Raw genomic sequence first — 18,331 nt, forward strand, 5'->3', positions numbered from 1 at the left:
GTAATAGGGAACTCCAGTAAACTGATCTCTAGTCTATCATAAATCTTTTTTTCTGGTTCACACATGCACTTTTCCTACTATACTCAAACATGTTCTCACAGCTGACTGACTGTCCATCTCCTGGCTTTATATCATTTCCCATGCACCTTGTCAGTATGGTTTTGTGTTTTAGCACTTCACTCCTCACGATGTTAAGGTTCTAACCATTTGCCATTTCTCTTTATCTATTCCTTAAATCTCAACATGGCAACATATTCAAATCCTGTTTGCTTCTCTCCTACATCTGAGGAGAAAACAAATGAACAATATACTGTAATGCAACTACAAACTCGTGCCTGGTGATGTCAACTAGTTCCTCCAAAACTCTATTTTTTTTTTTAGTTTGAATTTTGTTACTTCCTGTTTTCCAGCAATAATTCTACATCACGACCCCTTCTTGACTCACCTGTGCCATCATCATAATTCTCTCCAGGAAAGCACTCTACCTTTCGGGTTTATCTTACTCTCATTTTTGTTGATAGCACCAGAGATTGAATGCAAGGCCTTGAAGAAGTTTGACAACATTCATCCACCTAGCTATAGTCCTAGTCTTGTGTCCTTATTTCTTTGTTTTTGAACAAATTAAGTTTGAGTAAGTTCAGGCTGCCCTTGAGCTCACTCTGTGGTCCAGGCAGGTCTTTTAACCCACCTGCCCAGAGCTCGCAACTATCTTGTAATACAGGCCTATAACACTAAGCCTGTTCTAACTTCTGTTTTTAAGAGAATTGTGAGGAATGGTACGAACTTGTTCCAACCTAGCCTCTTGTCCCAGTGTCTTTTGTTCTCGTGGTACCTAAAAAAAGTCCCTTCCTATGCCCCTATTTTTCCTAGTCTACATTTTCTTAAAATATGCTTACTTCTTTCTTGTTTGCAAATATAGGAGTAAGCATCCAGGAACCACTCTATTCCAGAGGTCACTACCCATCCTTTGTGTTTGCATTTTATCATACTGTCTCTGATTGCAACTATCATGTCACATCACATTAAACATGACATCACGTTCAAATGTGTTCTCTTTTTGTGTCTCTCCTTTGATTAGGCTGAGAACACCTTTAGGTGCACTGATGGCTGTTGTCTTCTTATCCCTAACACTGCTCTAGCAATAAGCTTTTAATGTTCTGAGAAATAACAAGTAGCAAGGAAAGAAGAGCCTCTTGAGAGCGGAGTGACGAGCTAGGCTCCTCCACCATGCACACACACTATTCCATATCAGGCCTGACTCTCAACTCGTCCCAATGTTTAATCTGTTTGGAGACTAAGATCTGTCCCGAATCCCCAGGCAGAAGCTCATAGCCGTCCAAATGAGAAGTGCATTGGCATGTCCATCAAATCTGCTTCAGAATCAGGAAGACACTCTTGGCTACCTCAGTGCTCCAGACCATCTGGTCAGGTGGCATAACGCCCACTTACAAGGTCAGTTGCTTATTGCCCTGCACTTTTCATATTGTGATGCAAAGAAACTTTTTTTCTGAGCTGCCAAGAGAAGCCTTAAGTGGCATCATTAGTTCCTCCATCATTTAATTTTCTGCTGTAATTCTCATGCAGGCAGCAGGGATATTTATTTTTCCAGTGAAGTTCTGTCAGGAAATTGTTCCCAACAACAACAGAATGGTTTGAGGAGGGGGTCATAAGGGGCAGTATGCAGTTCTCATGTTCCTTTCCACTGGGAGGAAGGTGTCCGAGAAGTGACATTCGCCATGGACTCATGGCCTAGTGATTTTCAACTTCAGAAATAGCCTCGCCTGCTTAGTGGACACTTGGATCCTAAATTATATTGTCAGCCCTAAAGGTGACTAGTTGTCAACCACATCCACTTATAAATGATAGTTTCTTTTGTATTCAAATGAAGTTACCGTCTCAACATCAAAGGTGGAGATGAGAAAGGCAGCTATAATATCTCTCCTGGTGACACAGGGGTTTTCGGTTGAAATTTGCCTGGGGATTCCACCAAGTCTCTTGGGAGTAAATAGTTACAGAATCACAAAGAACTATGCGAATGACATTTATCTGTGTGCAAATAGAAAGAAGAGCCACACTGCAGAACAGTTCCTAAGGACCACGGTAGAGACCTAGACAGGCTTCACACAAAATAGATAGAAACCCTTCTACACACAGCCAGGGCCACTTTCAGATACTAACTCTCTTTGTACGTCATTCTTTTTGAGTAGACAACTAGCAGGGGTATTCAAAGCTGAAGACAGGCATGGGCATATTCCAAACCAAAGGTGTTAGAGAATAACCTAAAAACGACATCCCTACCTCTGCTTGCCTGTGCGTTTGGGAAGGAAGTGCATAGAAAACTCTCTTCCTTCAAGACTCAGCACAAAGACCATTTTCCTAATGGGATCCCTTTAACCACTGTGAGTCACTGGCATAGTTCCTGAGCTCACTTAAGATTTTGTATTTCAGTATATTCCAAATGAACTCGCTTTACTGAAGCCCGTTTACATCAAATAAACTCATTTCCCCAATTAGCTGCAAGGGCTATGATGACCCGTTCTCCAATGCAGTGATTAAACATAGAAAATATTAACCAGAAACCTACCCCCACTTCACAAATATGACTTAATACTTACCTTTTACAACTCGGGAGGACAAGGGGGGAGGGGGGAGGGAGGTCTAGAGGAGGGGGAGTGTTTAAAATTCCTCAAGCTCCTAAAAAATATGCCTTTCAGGGAATGAAACAAACTGGATTACTGAAAGTTTACCTAAGCCGCTAGAGGTATGTACAAACAAAGCTTTATAGAGTTATAGACCTCCATACTTTTTGGCTCAGGTTGAGCTCTCAGGCTTGCGGAGCGGTGCGCCCGCCCGCCGTCGCCACTACTCCTCACCACCAGGGGGCGCCAGTGGCGCTGCTCCACCGGGCCGCTCTCCCAGCGTACCCCGCTCCCGCAGGCTGCGACCCGGAAGCTGTCGCCGGCTGGCAGCCGGCTGGCAGCTCTGACCGCTTTGGAGCGGTGGAGCGTAGTCGCTTGGGCTGCCGGAGCTTGCTGTGGCTGCTGGCCGCAGCGGTCGGAAGAAACCCCCAATGAGTCCGCTCCAGGCAGGGGCGCAGTCTGGGCACGCGGCTCCCGGCGACGTGTGACCCGACCTGCGGGCCGCCGCTTCGGGCGCTCGTAAGTGTCTCTGGGCCGCGCGGGGCTGCGAAGAGACTCTCCGCCCGGGCCATGATGAAGACCCTCAAGTTTTCTTCATCTCGGTCGGAAGAGGCTAGTTGGTGGGCTCATTTGACAGAAGCGAGCGGGAGAAGCCGGGCTTTCTCTGTCACTTTGCAGTGCCTGTAGTATCGAGGGGTCCAGAGTTTACTCAATAACACCCGGACTTGTTCTTTTCTGGAACAGTTCGTGCTCTCCTGACACCAAAGTAAAATAGGAAGCTGTCATCTGTGGAAACAACCTGCCCTTTCAGCCATGAAGGCAGAAACAGTGTGCCCGAGCCAAGAGAATACCCCTGAGCCCAGCTGTGTCTACAGTAATCTGTGGAGTAGCCGGAAGCTGGTGGTTATGGGGGCATTGCTAGGCTGGCTACTGGTCATCCACCTTCTGGTCAACATTTGGCTTCTGATCCTTCTGTGTGCATCGTTGGTGGTGCTGGGAGGATGGCTGGGTGCCAGTGCCATTGTAGGAGCTTCAGGTCAATTGCACCTGGAACGATTCATCAAGATCACCACCTCTCCTCCATGTCCCGAGGCAGAAAGGCAGCTGGAACAGGAGATTAATCGCACCATCCAGATGATCATCAGAGATTTTGTCGTATCTTGGTATCGCTCAGTGAGCCAGGAGCCAGCATTCGAGGCAGAGATGGAGGCAGCCATGAAAGGATTGGTTCAGGAACTTCGAAGGCGGATGAGCATAGTGGACAACCACGCTCTTACTCAGAGGGTACTGACTCTCTGTGGATGTCACCTGCAGAGCTATATTCAGGCAAAGGAGGCTACTGCAAGGGAGCAGAGCTGTCCTGTTCAGCCCTCCCAGCTGTGGGATGCTTACTTCCAGGATACTACTCCCCATCCTGCCACAAACAGTCCCACCAATGAGATCGCTTACGCACGTGGTATTGTGAATTTGTTACTTCAAGGGTTAGTGCCCAAGCCCCACATGGAGACTAGGACTGGACGCCACGTAGTGGTCGAACTCATCACTTGTAATGTAATCTTACCACTGATCAGCAAGCTCTCAGATCCTGACTGGATCCACCTTATACTTGTGAGTATCTTTTCCAAGTATAGACATGATGTGGGGCAAGGCGCTAAACCCCCCTGCTCAGCCAGTGTCCTAGAGCAGCCCTCAGTGCCCACATCTCTGCCACTGACTGTTGAAGTTGAGAGTCTGCCCACAGGAAAAATGCTTTCTCCAGTAGCAGCCCCAGTACACTTAACCTGCAGTGAACCGGTCCCCTCCCCAGAGGTTGAAGAAGGCCACGAAGCTGTAGAGGGATATTTGGATGGGATGCTTGAAGAAAGAAAAGTAGGAAATAATTCCTCCCATTTTCTACAGCCAGATATCCGAGGCCCCTTGTTCTTATGTGAAGACTCAGAACTGGAGTCACCACTGTCTGAACTGGGCAAAGAAACCATCATGCTAATGACTCCAGGCAACTTCCTGTCTGACAGGATTCAAGATGCTCTGTGTGCCCTAGAGGATTCCCAGGCTCTGGAGCCCAAGGATGGTGAGGGATCTGAAAGCATGGAAGGAGCAGAAGCTGAGGAGGCTCCAGGAACAGAAACAGAGACAGGCCTGCTGGTCTCCATGCTCAACTGTCCAGAGATCCAGATTGACACAGCTGACAAGGAGGTAGAACAAGGAGATGTCACCTCTCTTACAGTTTTGCTAGAGGAACCAGAAAAGACCTGCCCCCTACGACCTTCATGCTTAGAAAAGGACGTCACCAGTGGTGTGAGCTCCCTTGATCCTACTCTGACATCAGTGCCACTTCCCTCCTCTCCATCTGGTCCTCTCAGCTCAGCCACCTTCAGCTTTGAGCCCCTGAGCAGTCCAGATGGCCCAGTTGTCATCCAGAACCTGCGAATCACTGGCACCATCACTGCCCGAGAGCACAGTGGTACTGGATTCCACCCATACACGCTGTACACTGTGAAGGTAACAGTATCACAGCTGCGCTCGCTCACTCCGGGTATGGGTTTGGAAGGCAGAGTCAGTAAACAGAATGTTGCAAGGGCAGATAAAGGTATCCCCATGTTTAATTAAACAAATGTGTGAGTGCTGTGCCGCTAATTTGGAAGCCAGGATAGGCTCTTACCCCATAACCATACATACAGCCGTAGCAGCTCAGTGTTAGAATACTGAGGGTCAAATTTTTCTTTGGTTCTCAAACCTGATTCCATTTCAGATTCACATGGGCTGCTTTTTAAATATACTGATTCTGACAGACAAATTCTGGATAAGAATTTCTAAGAATGCATCCCAAGATTCTACATTAAAAAAATATTTATTTTTATTTTATGTGTTTATTTTGCCTCCATGTATGTAAGGGCATGTGTGTCTGATGCTTGTGGAGGCCAGAAGAGGGTTTACCTGCCTTCTGCAATTTCCGTGTTTAGCCGTCCGAGAAACATCACCAGTATGAGGCTGAATATGCTACTCCTCCTGGCGGGGCCCAATGCAACTGCAAGATGACCTGGCATTTTAAAAATCACATAACATTTGAAGTTAAGATGGTGTTAGAGCTTGAAAGCTCTGTCCTGAATTTTGCCTGTCTTCTTCTCAGGACTTGTTAGAGAGTCTTCTTTGCTCACCTAGGCTCACAGTGAATTATCTTTTCCTCTCTAGCTCTAGAAATGGTCAAACACCAGCTCAGTTAGAATTACTAACATAATTAGAAGCACCCGTGCACTCATAGGTCTATCTACACTCAGTCACGGGACCTTTATAAAACAGACATCTCTTGAACACACAAGTTGCTAGGCAATGAATACCAGGCGATGGTCAAACAGTAGCATAACTTTAACAGTTTGCCTGCTTGTTCAGATTTTAGGTGTCTCTCTGGTATACCCATGCTCACATACAAATGTCAGGTTCTGGCTATTTAATTTTCTTCTTGTGACATATTCATATACTGATAGCAGAGAACAGTTTTTCTTCTTCTTATCAGAATAATTAAGTTGTCCCTCATGGGGCAGGGCAGAATATTCCACAGAAGGCATCCTAGTTCTCAGGTGCTCCATGCCTGAAAGCTCTGCCCTGAATTCTGCCTGTCTCTCTCCTCAGTATGTGTCTGAGAGACTTCTTTGCTTACCTCAGCTCATAATGATTATCTCTTCCTCTCCCGCTCTAGAAATGTTCAAACACCAAGTTCTTCCGACAAGGAGATTTTTTTTTAATCACTTGCCATTCTACATTATTTCAACCAAAGAATAACCAATTTCTGGCTAGAGCAAACATATGCACAGTTGGTCACAGCCCCTCTCTATCTGGGCTTCTCTGTTAGAAAGTCTTCCCTTGAGCAGCCATGGCTTTCATGCTTCTTGGGTGCTTGCTTTTCTAGGCATGTGCAGTGTGGGTCATCTCCCCCACATCCTGGCCCTTTAGGCATATGAAGGCAGCAGATTGACCTCATAAAACATTCCCAATTGTCTAATGATACACCTAATATATACTTAACACAAAGAATTTCAGTTCAGTTTCCAGAATGACAATTAAAGGGATTAATCTGTCCAAGGCAACAAAAAAAAAGAAATATTCCAAGCAAAGACATGATTTATGCATATTTGCTGTTTGGGATTTGAAAAAGTTATGTAGCTACTTTGGGAGTGGGAACTTGTGGAAAGAAGTAATCCTATGGAACGATGAAAAGTATTTGCCTGAGCAAGGGGTGTCACAAAGTACAGCTCCTTCAGCCGCTTTGGAGTTTGGGTTGTCTGTCAGAACTAAGGGTGACTGTCACAGGGTCTGCAGCATTAAGTGACGCTCTCCCCCGTTAGCCAGACGCTGCTGTGGCCCCTGAAAGAGTCATTAAAGCCAGAGTCGATTCCATAAACCTCACTGATTCATCCTTAACTCCGTTCCTTCCACAGTATGAGACAGCCCTTAACGGTGAGAACAGCAGCGGCCTACAGCAGTTGGCCTACCACACTGTGAACCGCCGATACCGGGAATTCTTGAACCTGCAGACCCGCCTGGAGGAGAAGCCGGATCTACGAAAGTTTATCAAAAGTCAGAAGTTCCCCAAGCTCCAAATGCCAGCTTGCAAATTAGGCTTGGTGGCCTCCGGGTTTGTGGGGAGAAGGCAGCACTGATATCGTCCTGTCCCCAAGTTTGCTTGAGAAGCTGTGGGGCCTAGAGCTGGACAGCTGTGATGGAATCCCCCCTGAGGTTGCCCTGGTGCCATGATTTGCTCTAGTGTCCCCACATAGTTTATACTTAAGAAGCAGCAGTCACATTTCTACCTGTACCCATAGAATCACTTGAGGTGCTAAATTAGCATTTCCAGGTCTGTGGATTATCCATCTTAAATAACCCAGAAATCCTTGTCTTTAATAACAACCAAGCTTTTTGTGTGCTGTTTGACACATCTAAGGCACAAGGAAGAGTTTAAAATGTAATAAAATTAAATTATAAATAAGCTAGAAACTGTCTACTTTTGTTTTGGTTGTTGGTTTTAGATGCTAATGGTCACCCAAATAAATGATAAATTGGATGTAAATTATGCATTTAATTACATAGATAATATCAGGACAAGCTTCAAAGTCATGCCTGGTTCTATTCTACATACTTTACATGTGTTAGCTCATGAAGCCTTCTAATGACCCAGGAGCTAGGTATTATTATTCCTTACAGAAAAGCAAGTTACAGATCATGCAGGTTGTCTAAGGTCAGTATAGCATGAATTGGAGCCCAAACTTGAACTTGGGCCATTGGGCTTAAGAGACCTGATGTAACTACTGCATTATATCTTCTCTTTACATTAATGAGAGTAGATCATTGCATCACAACCCTGGGACCTAGCACAAAGCCTCGGAAAATATATTCAGTGATTCTGTTTGTTTTATATGAAATATTTCCTTGTGGATGCTAAATGGATGATTTGGTTTGGTTTGGTTTTGCTTTGTTTTGAAGATGTGAAGGGTCCGAAAAAGCTCTTTCCAGATCTTCCATTTGGAAACATGGATAGTGACAGAGTAGAAGCCCGAAAGAGCCTCCTGGAGTCATTCCTGAAGGTCAGCATCTTTTCTTCTGGCTTTGTTTGCATTCTCACCCCACACTTTAAACCCAAGGTAGTGAGCTCTGGGGCCTGGGATTTCTTCTAAAATGTTCTTCTATTGCAGCAACTCTGTGCCATTCCTGAGATTGCCAACAGTGAGGAGGTGCAGGAGTTCCTTGCTCTGAACACAGATGCTCGAATTGCTTTTGTCAAGAAGCCATTCATGGTCTCTAGAATAGACAAGGTAACAGCAGAGCCACTGTGCTCAGCTTTTATTCTTGTCTGCATGTGTGCAGTGTCCATTAGAGTGGAAACCATGCTGGGAAAATAAGTGCATAATTAGAGGAAGCATAGAGAAAGTCAATAGAACATGGACTAACATTTTCAAGACCTGTTGCCAAATATTAGCTGGACCATCAACTTGCCGAATCATAGTGAGCAACTGTTGGAAGACGGTGCCCTCAATATAATATATATTATATTATAAATGTTATATATACCTCCTGGAGTTACTGTGATACTGTTCTATTGGAGGTGTGTAAGAACAAAAGTGAACCTCCATGGATGGCAGAAGGTATTCTTCTGGAGAGATTAGTTATTCATATCATTGGGCACTCAGCAAACAGCTCTAAGACAGGACATTACCTAGTATTGGTGTGGTGATCCTCTGCTGGAGAACACATCATGCAGAGGATGTTTTATTCTTCAAGAGGATGTCTCAGGACCTGTATAGGTGGTAGGAGAAGGATACTTGTGTAATACAGTACATTGGAGCCTTAGTGATAGATATTAGGGAATATCCTTTATTATGGTGAAAAACCCATACTAGAAAGAGATCAACTAGGTCAAACTCCCAGAGTTCTGAGCAGATATGTTCATTGATCCTTTCCTCATTTCCTTATGGGGAACTTGCTTTGTTATTGCCTGTTTCTCTGTTTTTGGTAGGATCTCATTATAGCCTAGTGTGGTCTGGAACTACCAATATGGTCCCACTGGTCTCAAACTCATCCTTGTCTTCAGCCTCTCAAATGCTCGGATTACAGGCAGGTGCCATCACATTCAGCTAGGCTGACTATTTTGAGCAAGGCACTGTACTAGTTTCCAGTAAGGCCAAAGTGGAGTCCCTCCCATCAATTACAATCCTTGAGGCCTAAAAGAAAGTTGTGTTATATTTGTGTGCATATGCACACTAGAGCATTCAACTATCCATGTGTGTGGAGGACACAGGAGATTACTCCTATCTTTTGAGACAAGGATTCTCACTGACCCTGAAGTTCTGTAGTATTGGCTAGACTGGCAGGCCCTGGGATGTGCCCCCAGCCCAGCAGCACTGGAGTTATAGATGTGTAGCAGCACACCCAGTTTTTCTGTAAGTGCTAGGAATCATGAGGAAAGACTTCGCCCATTGAGCCATCACCCCAGCCTGCAAATTGTGTTTTCTAAGCTGAGTTTTTTATGTTCATGCTGTCCTGTCTCTTCCTAGTTTGTTTTCCCAGTGCTCCCTGTGGTCTTGCTGATTGTCCAGTATGTCTTGGCTGTACTAGCCGTGCTGCTGTGAGGGATTACCACAAGAATGAGTTACAGAAGGCCTGCTGCTACTCTGAACCAGCAGCACTTATTAACATATGTTTACCTTCATTTCCTTGATTTTTTTTTTTTTTGGTTTTGTACATTTGATAGCAAAGAAAGGCATGTCGCTTTCTCGTTCTGAAAAAAGTATAGATGATTCTTATTTTTTCACAGGTGTTTTTTTCTTTATAGCAATTCCATTTAGCTTAACTTCAGGCCTGAGTGTTTTTTATTTTTCTATACCTAAAGAAGAAAATTGTTTGATCTGACTACAAATCCAGCTTGTTACTCTATGAACCCTTACAATGTGTTTATATCATTTAAGCTGCTACACTATATTTTTTTTTCATCTCATCTACATTTTTCTTTCCTTACATACCATTGTTATTTCCACTAATTCACACTTTGGTGACAGTATTATCAATTTGGAAACTAGGAACCATCTTTTTATGTAAAAAGGAAAAAAAAATAATTAAAAGTATTCCCGACCTGAGGAACTCCCATGAGTTTTTGTTTCTCCTCCTTTCCCTTTTGGCTTCTTGTCCTGTGGTATTGTTTTTCTTACACTGTGGAGAAGATTGTTCTAGACAGAGAGACAAAGAATTGCTGTCTCTGGCTGGTTTCTGACTTTCTCAAAGGCTAAGTCTCTGTATGGCTGGCTCTTTTCATCCTGTGGTATAAAGCACAGAGAGATGACTGCACTGTTCTCTGTCACTGCCATCAAGGATGTGCATAACCATACTGACCCCATACCTCCAACCCTGCAGATGGTGGTGAGTGCTATCGTGGACACCTTGAAGACAGCATTTCCTCGCTCTGAACCCCAGAGCCCCACGGAGGAGCTGAGTGAAGCTGAGAATGAAAGCAAGCCCCAGACAGAAGGCAAGAAGGCTAGCAAGTGAGAAGCCCTTCAGTGGCTCAGGGCCCCTGTCCTCAGCTTGATTCCCAGTCCTCAGCCAAAGCCCCCTTCCATCCTTAAGCCCTAGAGGAGAGGAGGTGCATGCTACCCACTGGCTTCTTAGCAAATCCAGAGGTTGGCTTCTACAGTGCTCTACCCAAGTCATCTGGGATGCTGCCAAGGCAACACTGCTGAGCATATGCTCCTGCACAGGGAACCCTGGGCCCAACTCACTGGGACATTTGACTAGAAGGGAAGACTCTAGAGGCTGGTTACTCTTCTTTTTGTAGAAATTGAGGCTCATCTTTCCTACTAAGAATCAAGGCTTATAATTGATTTGTTTGCTATCATTTTTGGAAAATTTGGCTCAGAGAGTACTTATCCAAGCAATAAACAGGAAAGAGCTAGGATGGAAACCTGCAGGGTGTATTTTAGTAACTGGTTTATTGCTACTCTCTGCCACAATAATATCCCAGCTGGTTCCTGGAAGCACTCCACACCAACATGTGGAAGAGAAGGACAACACATGCACCCTTATTGAGAATTTTGTGTGAATGTGGTCCATTGGGGAGGAAGGGAAGCAGAGAGAGAAAGAGAGACTGTAAATGAATATGTACCTGACTGGTTCTATTCGTGTTCATGTTATGAGCCAGCAATATTGTCTTCACAGTACTCTGGTACTTAGCCTTTAAAATAAAGACTTATTTTATTTTTATGCATGTGTATGGATGTGTATATGTGTACATGTGTGCTAGTACCCACAGAGATCAGAAAAGGATATCAGATCCCCAGAGCTGGAGTTATAGACAGTTATGAGCCACCTGATATGGGTGCTAGGAACTGAACTTAGGTCCTTGGAAAGAGCAGTAAGTTCTCTTAATCTTGGAGTCATCCCTGTAGTCTCAATACTTAGCCTTTCATTTGAGCTCATGTGTGAAACAACCATGATGTCTGTATAAAAGTGACCCTATTTATTTTTGAAGCTATCATGTGTGTAATTCTCCAGTCTTATATGGAACACAAGGGGAACAAGTGATTGTCCCCAAAAGATACCAAAACAGTAACAAAAACCCTTAGTCTATGACATTTGTCTGTTTAATCTTCAACAAAATTTCCATGCATGCCTACTATGGGCTAGCCTGCCATCCAGCCTCTGAGAATATAGCTGTGACAGATTAAGCACTATTTTACTTGACAAAAGCCCTTTCATAAGTACTCTATAGACTTAACAAAATATAGCACTGTCTTTGAAGAATTGCCAAGTATGTGTTGTTTGGGAGATTTCAGGGTTCCATCTTCTAGGTAGTTAGCATACTAAACCCCACCCCCACCCCAGAGTAAGCATGGACTTTTTGTGTTTTAATATGTTGCCATTACTTGCCAGCCTCGTTTTTAGGGACCACGATCATGAATTTTTGCCTTACGTTTTGCCTTTGTTTCTGTGTCAGGTCCAGACTGAGGTTTTCATCCAGTAAAATTGCTCCTGCGCTGAATATAGCTGAGGCACAAGACAGGATTGTCTACTGCCTCCAGGAAGGCAATGTGGTAAGAGCCCAAACCCAGAATACTGCCAGAATTACAATCTGAGGTTTTGATCCTGCAAATATAGTAGGTAGGATGCTTCTCCAAAGTCAGAGAAGAATCAGGTGCCCTGGTCAAGCACTTAGCTAATATCTGGGTCTTCAAATTTTATGCTAAAAATGTTTCCTCTAGTGCTTTAGAATTGTATCGGTTCTGAGTAGACAAGTTGGCTTCTTATGGTAATGGGTTTGAAATAATAATGAGAGCATGAGAAGGAGACCCGGTTTCTAGATGAGAACAGATGATCCAGCACTGTACAAAAGTTATTATCCCAAAGCAGGTTAGTTTTACTTGCAACTTGAATAAGGAGTGAAAACTTCCCTGACATGGCCATGGGGTTAGTGAGCTCTGTGCACATGGTACTTTTGCAGATGAGAGATGGAAAACCTTGATGCTATAGTTATTCTGACTTGTGCATTATTGGTGACCTTTGCCACTGTTTGTTTCTTCAGGGGTCAGAGATACTGTCCATGTCTGGCATAGAATCTTTCATTGAAAAGCAGACAAAGTTACTGGAAATGCAGCCAGCAGAAATCCCAGATAAAGATCCCCAACAAGTCCCCAACGAATGTGTAGATAGTGGTTTGCTGGATGAAGCTGTGGTAGCCCAAGAGTTCATCAAGGCTGACCCAGGTGAGTGACAAGACCTTTGCTTCTGCAGCAAAGAGCCAGGGAGATGTCCGCTGGGACTCATGGTAGGTGGACTGTGTAACTCTGATTTCCCTTGTGCACAGCCAAGAGACCCATGTATTGAAGTACTTCCAAAGATGGAGGTGCCAGGGTCCAGAGGTGAAAATGGTCTTCAGATCTAGTCAAGCATCAGGGAAACATCTGTATGCATAGTATCAGTGTGTTAATTTTGGCATGGGGGCTACTGTCTTTTTCTAGACAACTCCATCTGTCAGTGTCTGTGGTACCACTTTCCTGATGTTTCTCTCTCCCTCCACACTCTCTTTATCCCCTCTCTTTGTTTCTGTTTCTCTCAGTCCCCTTTTGGGTTCCTTAACATCATTCTGGAAATGTTCTAGTTGTGTTCATCCCTGGGTAAGCACATGTGGACTGTGAGCTTCTGCCTTTGCCCATATACCAGTGATGCCTTCATAGCGAATGGCATACATCTCCATGGATAAACCACAAAACAACTGAAACACGACATCATCACCTAGAACTCATCTTCTCCCAAGACTGGACCTGCTTTACTTCCTGCCATTGCAGATGGATCTTTCTAGTTCCCCAGGGCAAACAGGCAGAGGAGATGAAGGGTCTGAGCCCCACCTAAGCATTTTCTTTCCAGGAGAAGGTCAGGTATTTCCTGCAGAGGAAAAACTCAGCACCTAGCTTTTCATATGTTCAGTGACAGAGAATGTAAGAGGAAGTAAGTTTTATTGGACTTGAGAGATGGCTCAGCCGTTAAAGGCTAGTCTCACAACCATAAAAGTAAGAAAGTTATATTGAGTAATTAAAACAAAGACCCCTGCTAAGACAATGATCACAAAACCCTGAGGACAGAAAGGGAATAAAACACTAATTTTACATTTTTTTCCCAGGTCCTCAGGAACAAATAAATCACCTGGCCTCTGTTACATGGATCTCAGTTTAATCATGTGACAAAATGGGGCTTCTGACTGTCCTAGTTAGCTGTGATTGTCAACATGACACACCCTAGAGTCATCTGAGAGGAAAATCTCAATTGATTGAGGAATTGCCTAAGTCAGCTTGTCCTATAGGCATGTTTGTGAGGTGTTGTCTTGATTACTAATGTCTCTGTGTTTATCGCTTTCCTCAAAAGGACCTGTGTTCAGTTGTTTGCTTTATTTTAACTGCTATGACTACATGTTACCACAGGGTGGCAACCCCAGACAAATGCTCCTACTGAGGAAATGGTGGTGAGGAGGCAGTTTCCTGAGGCAGTAGCCCACCTTCGAGCAAACAGCTAGAAAGCAACTCATCATTTTCCACACCCCCTTGAAATACAGCACAGAAAAAGAAAATATATACTTGGAAGAATCTAAAATGAAGTGAGATTCAGTTCTAACAGATCTGCCCAAACCCAAAGTGATTTGTGTTCTAAAACATCCTTGGAAGAGGAAAGCTGGTGCAGGCTGGTTCAGAAAAATCCCCATTGAGCCTAGTCTAGCAGAACACTGTTGGTTATAATGATAACATTAATCACAACAGAAATACCAGGTTCCCTGAATCATTGTGAAACATCATCAAACCCCTGGGACACTGATATGACGTGAGAGCCTCAGCACAGATTTAGAGAATAGATGCTTCGGTCCCATGAATAGATAGATGTTCAGGACACTTCAGCCCAGGATCAACATGAGCCCATCTGTGGCCCCTCAAGTCTTCCAAATGGGGAAGAAATTAGTAAAAACCGGCATTTTATCAGAGATGTGGTGCTTTCCCTAGAACCACATGTTATCTCAAAGTCAGACTAAAGCCTCCTGAGCTCACCCCCAGCTCTGTGTAATGAAATGGTTTTACAGGAGAATGAAGCCCAGCTCTCTCCCCCAACTGGCCCACTCTTTTCCATGATCCATTGTGGGGTCTAGTGGAAGGGACAATGTGTTGCCAGTTCCAGTCATTCACCAGTTGCAAGCCCCTAATTGAAGTAGAATGGAGTCAGCACTCTGGAGAAATACAAGGGAAACTGATGCCAGGTAGGTAAAATAATTATGTGCAGAATCTGTTAATAAGATAAACCTGTCACCACAGAACATCAGAAAACAAAATGTTGAAAAACATACTGAGTACATCACTGAATGTTCTAGATATAAGCATTTCTTGATTTATATTGCACAAAGGGATCTCAGAAGTCTAGGATAATGACAAGAATCTAGCCCTAGCTGCCACTAAAGCTCTGAAAAAGGAGCGTCACTACCTGAGTCACGTGTGATGCTTTGTCCCCAGGAACAGAGATAGAGTTAGCTGACACGGCCTTCGACCTCATCCTCCTGCTGTTAATGGAGCAGTGGAAATGGCTGTGTACTGAAAACATGCAGAAGTTTCTCCGCCTTGCTTTTGGAACTCTAGTGCAGAGGTAAGATTGCTGGGCTCTCTGTTACTTTAGAGCCTCAATTTACTAAGGAAACTGGACAGGAAACTTGTTTCTGTAATAGGAAAGTTTAATGTAGCATTTAAGGAATCTATGACCTCAACATTCTAGGAGTGTGAGGAAGAAGACTCTATTAGTAACCTTCTGTAACCACCTTATCTAAAGTTTGAGGGTATCTAATTCTCTAAGATTTCTGACATATAAAGCACACTGAATTACAGATATCGCCTGTGTTCCTAGAGTACTTTAACTCAGTCTGCCTACTTTAGTCCATTAATTTAACACATTAGAGATTCCTCACACAAGGCACCAAAAAGTGTCAATTTAAACACATTAGTCATTTTCTCAGTCACCAGTATGTCACATTAAGAGAAGAATCCAAGCACTTCCCCTTGGGGTCATTGGACCCTGAGTGAACCCAGACTTGAATACTTCTGCTCTCTCCATGTCTCCCATCTCTCTATAGGTTTGGTTTCTGACTCATCTGTAATCTGTTGCATGAGTCTGAATCTGTGTCCCTGTGCCTGTGTGAATGCTGTTTTGTCTATGTGTGTCCCTAACAAACCTCTGTTCTGATGTTATCAGTCAGCACAGACAGCATCACTTGGGAGAAGGAATGATACTTTACAGAAACCTTCAACAGAGTTCTACAGGGATTAAGTCACTGACTGTAGCTGACCCCAAATAAGAAACTAACAAAAGTTCCCAAAGAATACACATATGTTGCTTCCAGTGTTCATGGTGGATATTTGTTTATAAAGTTGCTTTCAACCTGTTTTCTGTTTTCAGCATCTGTTACCATAACACACATACACACATGTGTTACTCTTGGGCCAAGGCATGAAGAGTGCATAAGATTAAAGATATTCATTATCTCAGGTTGTAAACCTTGATTACATGGTAAACTCAAGGCAAATAAGGTTGGTTGTTACATTGTTCTCTTAAATCCAAGTTAAACAAATGGAGAACATACAGTGTTAAGTCTTCCGTGACCTCAGAGTCATCCACAAGTCATCCACAAGGTCCAAAGTTCCAATCTCTTAGAATGTAAGAGATAGTCTCATAATAAAGTGGCACCACATTCTAGGAAGAGTTCACCATCCGCACAGCCCCAAGCCCTGTGTTTCTCTTTCATCTTTGTGCAGTGGCCATTCCTCTAAATAGCACATAATATTTATAAAATGGTAAAACAGGGGAGACACTTGGACTTCCAGGTTAGCTTTATCTGAGCTTTATAGATAACTTAAAAGATTTATGAATAGATGAAGGTTTCTACAGCTTATTTCTTATCCAGCCTATGACTTTTCCCATTCTCTCGTGCTTATCATAGTAATAAACATTTTTCAGATTTCATTCACTTTTTATAGCATACTCTCACTTTCCCCTAAATTAAGGAATCCTCTTTTTCACTCATGCTTTTTGACAGTGATACTTATAATAGTATATTATATAAATTATCCATTTTCCTCAAAGTAGTGATTCTCAATAGGGTTCTTTTGTTCCCAGAAGACATTTAGCAACATTGGAGGAGTTTTTGGTTGTCACAACAGGGAAGGAGTGTCAAAAAGCCCCTGGCATCTAATGGGTAGAGATCATGGAACTGCTTCCCATCTTTGTTACACAGAACACCCCCTGCTGTACTCTTATACCCACTCCCTCCCACTCTCCTGAGCACACAGTGATGGCATATTCTTCCCAAAATACCTCTCATGCTAAGATTGAGAAATTGCTCCTTCGCTGTTATTTCAAGGGCCACAAGGACCTACACAGGTGCTTGGCCTGGTAGAGCCTCTTTAAATATTTGGCAGAAGAATAAACATTTTCCTTCCTGACACTTTTGCAGTTATAGCTCTACTTCTATTTTTTACTCTGTTAGCTGTGAGTGCTACTAACTGGGTCTTTATTTCTCTTCACCTTTTATTGAGCTTCCCTTTACTGATCTAAATGCTTCCAAGAGTAAAAAGATCCTTAGTAATGTAGTCTGAAATCTGGTAGTATGTGGGTACATGAAGACTATAGTATGTAAGCACTGATGACACCGCTCCTTTCAAGCCATGTACATAGTGAGTTGGCTTGAGAACTCAAGAAATGATTCAGTGGGAGCAAAACAGCTTAGCAGCACTGGGAGAAACTAGAAACAAGATTGAGATCCATAACTTAGCAGCTTGGAGGAGCTACCCTGAAGTGAGAATAACTCAGAATAGTAAAGAACTTGGGTAAAACAGATGCAGAGCAGAGACCTTTATCCAGAGAGTTCTAGGAAGACTACGGAATAACCAGCATCTCACGGGGAAGTTAAATCAGCAAAAGGACACCCCTGAGGCATACATAAACAGGGAAAGACCATCCACACTTCTGCAGCAAATGGAGTGGGGAAGGGACTGCCTTGTGCTGGTTTGAGCTGTCTCTTGGCTCAGTGATAGAAATCTCTAAGCTGTCTTACAGCATTCACTCAGCTTTAAAGTACTTGTCTTACTATCCAACTGGGGATTTATTTCTGTTTTCTATCTTCAGTCTTTGGTGTTTTGTCTTGTTTTAAGTATTACTAAAGGTTGGTCAGTAGTGTACAAAACTGGCATGGGTCCCTGCTTTTTCTTATTTTAAAATGTATTGGAGGTGAGCACTGAAATTCAGGCCTTGTCCTAATAAAAAAACTGAGTCAGTGGTGGAGTCAGAATTCTACCTAGCTGCTCCAAAACCTGATCTACTACCACAGACTACTTTCCATGTTTTGTGCTTTGCAATTTGTTTTCTCACCTGAAAAATGGAATTAATAGTGCTAATTTTTTCTTCATGTATATTACAAAGTATACAATAAATGATAGGTCTTGATGTTTGTACTTCAGACTAGGAAATAATAAAAGATATCTTATGTTTCTAAAAACTCCAGCTAATGGCTCGATATTAGCTTCACTCTGTGTTTAAGATCTCCACCACATGATAGTCTCTGTTGCCAGTTACAGTCATCCTTTTGTGCCTAACTGAACAACACAGATCTGAGCTTTCAAACAATGAAGGCT

At 43.3% G+C, this 18,331-nt stretch overlaps 1 protein-coding gene across 4 annotated transcripts in view; it reads left to right on the forward strand.

Annotated features, from left to right (window-relative positions):
• Positions 1 to 2,939: 2,939 nt before the first annotated feature.
• The window catches only part of Snx19 (sorting nexin 19), a 38,956-nt gene continuing 23,564 nt past the window's right edge, over positions 2,940 to 18,331 (forward strand). For 2 of the 4 annotated variants that reach the window (XM_021644023.2, XM_060371253.1), the window contains exons 1-8: positions 2,941 to 5,141; positions 7,076 to 7,214; positions 8,118 to 8,218; positions 8,327 to 8,446; positions 10,539 to 10,669; positions 12,118 to 12,214; positions 12,703 to 12,883; positions 15,167 to 15,296. In XM_021644023.2, the coding sequence (XP_021499698.1) occupies positions 3,453 to 5,141; positions 7,076 to 7,214; positions 8,118 to 8,218; positions 8,327 to 8,446; positions 10,539 to 10,669; positions 12,118 to 12,214; positions 12,703 to 12,883; positions 15,167 to 15,296 (2,588 nt within the window). In that variant the 5' untranslated portion in view covers positions 2,941 to 3,452. Of the gene's footprint in view, positions 5,142 to 7,075; positions 7,215 to 8,117; positions 8,219 to 8,326; positions 8,447 to 10,538; positions 10,670 to 12,117; positions 12,215 to 12,702; positions 12,884 to 15,166; positions 15,297 to 18,331 lie in introns of all 4 variants that reach the window. The other 2 variants (XM_021644022.2, XM_021644026.2) reach the window with 2 other exon arrangements.

The sequence above is a fragment of the Meriones unguiculatus genome, chromosome 1 (assembly GCF_030254825.1).
Source record: "Meriones unguiculatus strain TT.TT164.6M chromosome 1, Bangor_MerUng_6.1, whole genome shotgun sequence".
Classification (NCBI taxonomy): domain Eukaryota; kingdom Metazoa; phylum Chordata; class Mammalia; order Rodentia; family Muridae; genus Meriones; species Meriones unguiculatus.